Below are 4,549 nucleotides of genomic sequence, written 5' to 3'. Positions count from 1 at the left end.
AACAATTACTTGTGTTCTTTATATTAGTACTACATAATTTTGTGTCTGTATCTTGCTGTAGTCTTCCTTGACAGACCGGATGTCTTAGCATCTTTCTCGATATCTAGATCTGTCTCACCAAAATTTTAATTGGTATCAGAGCAGGCATCCTGTTCTGTCTCTGGATGAGATCTTGGGAGGATACTTTCTGGTTTTGTAAGGAAGGTTCGGAAAAGACTGCCTTTTGGTGGTGGTTCGAATGAACAGTCTCTAGAAGTGGAGGATGGATTGTTCATGGTAGGTGAATGATTGGAGGTTGGAAAAAAATATTGTCTATAGGCACCTGAAGAATGATGTAGTTATGCATAGGAATATTTTGTATACATGGCCCCTTGGAGTGGAGGGTGGACTATATGGAGTGATGGTGGAGTTGCAAGCTGCAGTGGCTTATGGTTTGATTTATTTTTCAAACCTAAGGAGGCATGGCCTGTGAGAGGGAGTGAAGGTACAAGGGAGAGTGATGAGAATATGGTAAAGCGTTTTCCGTTGCATGATATCTCTTTCAAACCTAGCCGTTTTGGTATTAGGGTTTGATCTTCCCAGGAACTGCACCCTGGTAGGGATTGTACAAAGCCGACTCTTTCAACTGATCAAATTGACCTACGATACTTGAGTCTTGATCCTCAAGTCCACTCATAAAGGCATTTTGGTATGACTAATGGTTGCTTCTTCAAGGAATATGAAGAAAGATTGACACCATTTGATTTGGTGTCAAATAAAGTCTTCACAATTCTTGATCCTTTTCGAGAGATAACTTTGAATCTGGATACTATTGGTAGTACTAGGATGTTCGTCTCTAAAGACTATCTAAGAAAGCTTTGAAGCAACAAATTCTGTAACACCAAGATCAGTGTGTATGGAAGAAGAAGGAGCTAATGTTTTATCAGATGTTGGGACATCATCTAGCATAAGATGCTTTGGGTGCTGAACAAATGTGTGATGACCACATAAGTTTGGAACCTGCTCCTGACATGGAAAAGGAGGCATCGGGCTATGATTCAGAAAAGAGAGCTTGGATTGATGTTCATCTTGGCTCAGTATTCTTCTGATCTAGTGTGGCAAGTGCTGCTAAAAGAAACAGTTATCTGGAATAGAAGGTCTCTGAAGGGATGTAAGACACAATGTCTTAACATCATGGTCCTGAGGATTTATTTTCCTAAAAGGTTTGCTACAAATGTTGATTCTTCAACAGAATAGAGGTTGTCTACTCAAACTTGATTCCCTGATCAAGTCTATGAGAACATTGAACTCTTATTATGTTAATGAATGTTTCCTGTCACAAAGGATCATCTGCTGTATCGAAGTGTCAACCCAAAAAGGTGGTTGATGGGTGTCTGCAAAGCTGGAGTGTCATCTAAATCAGCTTGGATGAATAATTGAGTTTTTTCCAGGAGCAAGGAGGAGTGGTTGTTCCAGTTACCTCTTAGAAGGAATCTCTTCTATAGGTGCAGAAGGTTATTGGTTTCCCAAAGATCACAAATTCAGAACTCGAGGATAATCACTAGAAGACTTTGTAAATTCTCCGCTGAACAGACTGCAAGAGTGTGAAGCTGATCTGTGTTTTCAATGAAGAAGTTGCTCAGTATTGAAGTCAGCTGCGAGAGCTTGACTCTGCTTGAGTAGTATATGGTATAGAAAGCTGTCAAGTCTGGAAGGAGAGTTATCAAAGTATCAACTACACTCCGATGAACAAGGTAAGACAAAAAGTTCTACCTTGTGTGAGAAGGTAACCCTATTGTCATAAGAATAAATACTCTGTCGGGAGCTGAGTGTTTATCAACTGAATGTGCATATGCCCAAGACTAAGAAATTTGATGGGAGACTTAGTGTTTGTCTAAGTTATTATGCAATTCTGCAATCTGTACCTTTGTTCAAAAAAAGTGTTGTGACTAGCTTCTATGTGAAGTTAATCATGCACTAAATGATATCTTGACATCATATTAGGGTGTTGATATTTGAAGACTCTGATCAATAGTATAATGATGTGGCAATTCGTGACTACTATTGTTTTGATGACCTCGCCACTTTCGGTTCTCAATGGTGAATGTACAAGCAGAGGAAAGGAATTCTACAAGATGACTTGCAAAGGAAGATGGTTGTTCTCAAGTGTCTACTCTTTTTCAAGAGGCTGCTTTAATGAGGTGCTCTTTTACATCAAAATTGACATCAATTATCCATGGCAGGGGAAGTGAAGGTTCAATTCATGGGTTCTGTCTGTGCAGTGTGCTTTCGTACTCATAAAGCAAGACAAAATTGTTAGGCTTAGCTATAAAGTCTAGCTTATCATTCTTGCCTTGTATCTTTTGCTGGAATATTAGAATTAATCTTAGATTCTTTGGGGTATTTTCTTTGGGAAGAAACTTAGACTTACTCTTTGTTTCTTGGGGCATTCATTGTTTTTGTTCAAAAGCGTTGTCTCACTTGCTTTTTAAGAACCGTGTAATGGACAGTCGTGGTTCTCTTAGAGATTCACCTTCACAGACTGATGTTAGTCAGAAAGAGAAGACAATATCTGACAGAATGTCAGGACATCGTGCCAAACATGTTTGCTGAATAACTAGCAGAAGAATTGGTTTGATAAGATCACACACGTGTCAAATAGGTGCAGAGATCTGTCCATATGAATGCATTGAGAATAGGCTCTTTTTAGCTGAAACAATCAGATTCTTGGAAAGGTATTCAAGGCATACATTGAAAGGATGAGAGTTTTCCTAGTATAGTGTTTCCCTTTTGACCAAGTCCGTTGAAAATTGCTCAAGGATCAATATCTTCGAGGCTCAGGTTCAACTATTTATAGAGGTTTCTTCTTGCTTCTATCATAGTGTGAGTTTTGGGTTTATATCAAACACGATATTCATTTGTGTATGGGAAAGACGCATCCATCTATGGTACTGTGAGGGCCTTCTTTGTAAATATTTGGCCAAAAAGGGGGATAAAAGTCTGGGTTTAATCCAAATAAATTTGGAACTTGATTTTCCATTGCTGAACATGTCAAAGAGGGAGTCATGTCATCTGTTGAAGAGTGTGTCTTTGTGACTTGTGATCTGAGTTATGAACACAAGTGTGACTTGTGTTCTGAGTTACCGGAAGGAGCATGTGGATACTTCTTAAGTTTCCTCTTATGCTCTAGGTCGACTGGTGGGTGTTGATTAGCAAATGATTAGTAAATTCTCTTATGCCCCCATTGGTATTCTGTGATAAGAATTGGTGTATAGGTTAAGGGGGAGTGTTGGTCATCTTCTACCTCGTGTACATCAAATGATCTCGTAACCTTCTTAGCACTCTGAATGGTGCAATAGGTGTTAAGGTTTGTGTTGTATTGGAAATCACTCAGAATACTGAAGGAAGAAATCAATCTGAAGACGGTACTCTTGATCTATTGGATTGAGGATAAAGATGCTGAACAAGATGCTCTGACATCTTAACTGAAAATTGACTCCATCCAACTCCTGAGGGGTACTAGTAGACAGTATTTGTTTGAAGTGCTGTAATCTGTAACTTATTTGTTTTAGCCAAAAATTTGCTAAAGGGGGAGATTGTTGGTTCTCTATTTTGTGAATTGGCTTAATTTTTGTAAAACAAACAATAGTTTCAATAATGTAATATATAAATAAAGAACATGTACGGAAAGAGTCCCACTGGAATGCCAAGAACATATTATGTTGAAGTAATTCAACATCTGGAATAACATGTCACATGGGATGTCACGACATCATACCTAAGCTGAACTGAGGAGTTTTAATTAAATCTATGTGATTTAATTACTACAATGTATTGCAAAATATTCAAGGATATAATGCAATCAATCAATCAAGGTGTGATTTGCGAAAAAGGTCTGAAGAATCAATAAGAATATTCAAAGAATCAATCAGAAGAATCATGGCAGAATATTCGAAGAATATGAAGATTATATAGTTTATAAATATGGAGATATTTTAGGAAGCTAAAGATTGAAGACCTTGCTTGTAGTAGAAGTTACTACATATGTGTAATAGAAAATAAGCTGGATTAGAAGCCCAAGTCCAGTTGGGAATAAGTTATAAATATAAGCATTGTAACCTAGGTTTTGTAAGTCAGCCGAGTATTGAAAAGATGTAATCATTAGGACTAGGTTAGGTGAACCTCCCGGGTCGTGGGAAGGTCACCGTGTAGGTCTCGAAGCTTTTAAGTAAGAGACATGTTGTTCACCTTGAAGCCTGTAGGCAAAATGTGTATTGTTCTTGGAGGAAGCTTTTAAGCAACTCTAAGTTAGTGTTCTTAGTCAAGGGGGCTTGGCTAGGTATTGTCATGGAAGTATGTCTTCTGAAAGGTTAATTAGTACAAGTGAAAGATTAGGGAATTGAGGTGGGTTCCTCGTGCCTTAGATGGATCTTCTAGGGTAGAGATTGCATTAGGTAGGGATTAAGTGAGAAGTTGTAGACAAGGAATTTAGCTTCTAAATAATACTGCTAATAGTGGATCTTGTTTCTGGCTTGGTATGCCCCCAGATGTAGGAGAAGTTGCTCCGAAC

At 38.3% G+C, this 4,549-nt stretch overlaps 1 protein-coding gene across 1 annotated transcript in view; it reads left to right on the top strand.

The window, feature by feature from the left end:
• The first annotated feature begins 363 nt into the window (after positions 1 to 363).
• The window catches only part of LOC131657469 (uncharacterized), a 5,365-nt gene continuing 1,179 nt past the window's right edge, over positions 364 to 4,549 (top strand). Inside the window, exon 1 of the mRNA XM_058926867.1 lies at positions 364 to 510. Within this exon, the coding sequence (XP_058782850.1) occupies positions 364 to 510 (147 nt within the window). The remainder of the gene's footprint in view (positions 511 to 4,549) is intronic.

This window comes from Vicia villosa, linkage group LG1 (assembly GCF_029867415.1).
Source record: "Vicia villosa cultivar HV-30 ecotype Madison, WI linkage group LG1, Vvil1.0, whole genome shotgun sequence".
Lineage (NCBI taxonomy): Eukaryota > Viridiplantae > Streptophyta > Magnoliopsida > Fabales > Fabaceae > Vicia > Vicia villosa.
This window is presented reverse-complemented; position numbering and strand designations above follow the sequence as displayed.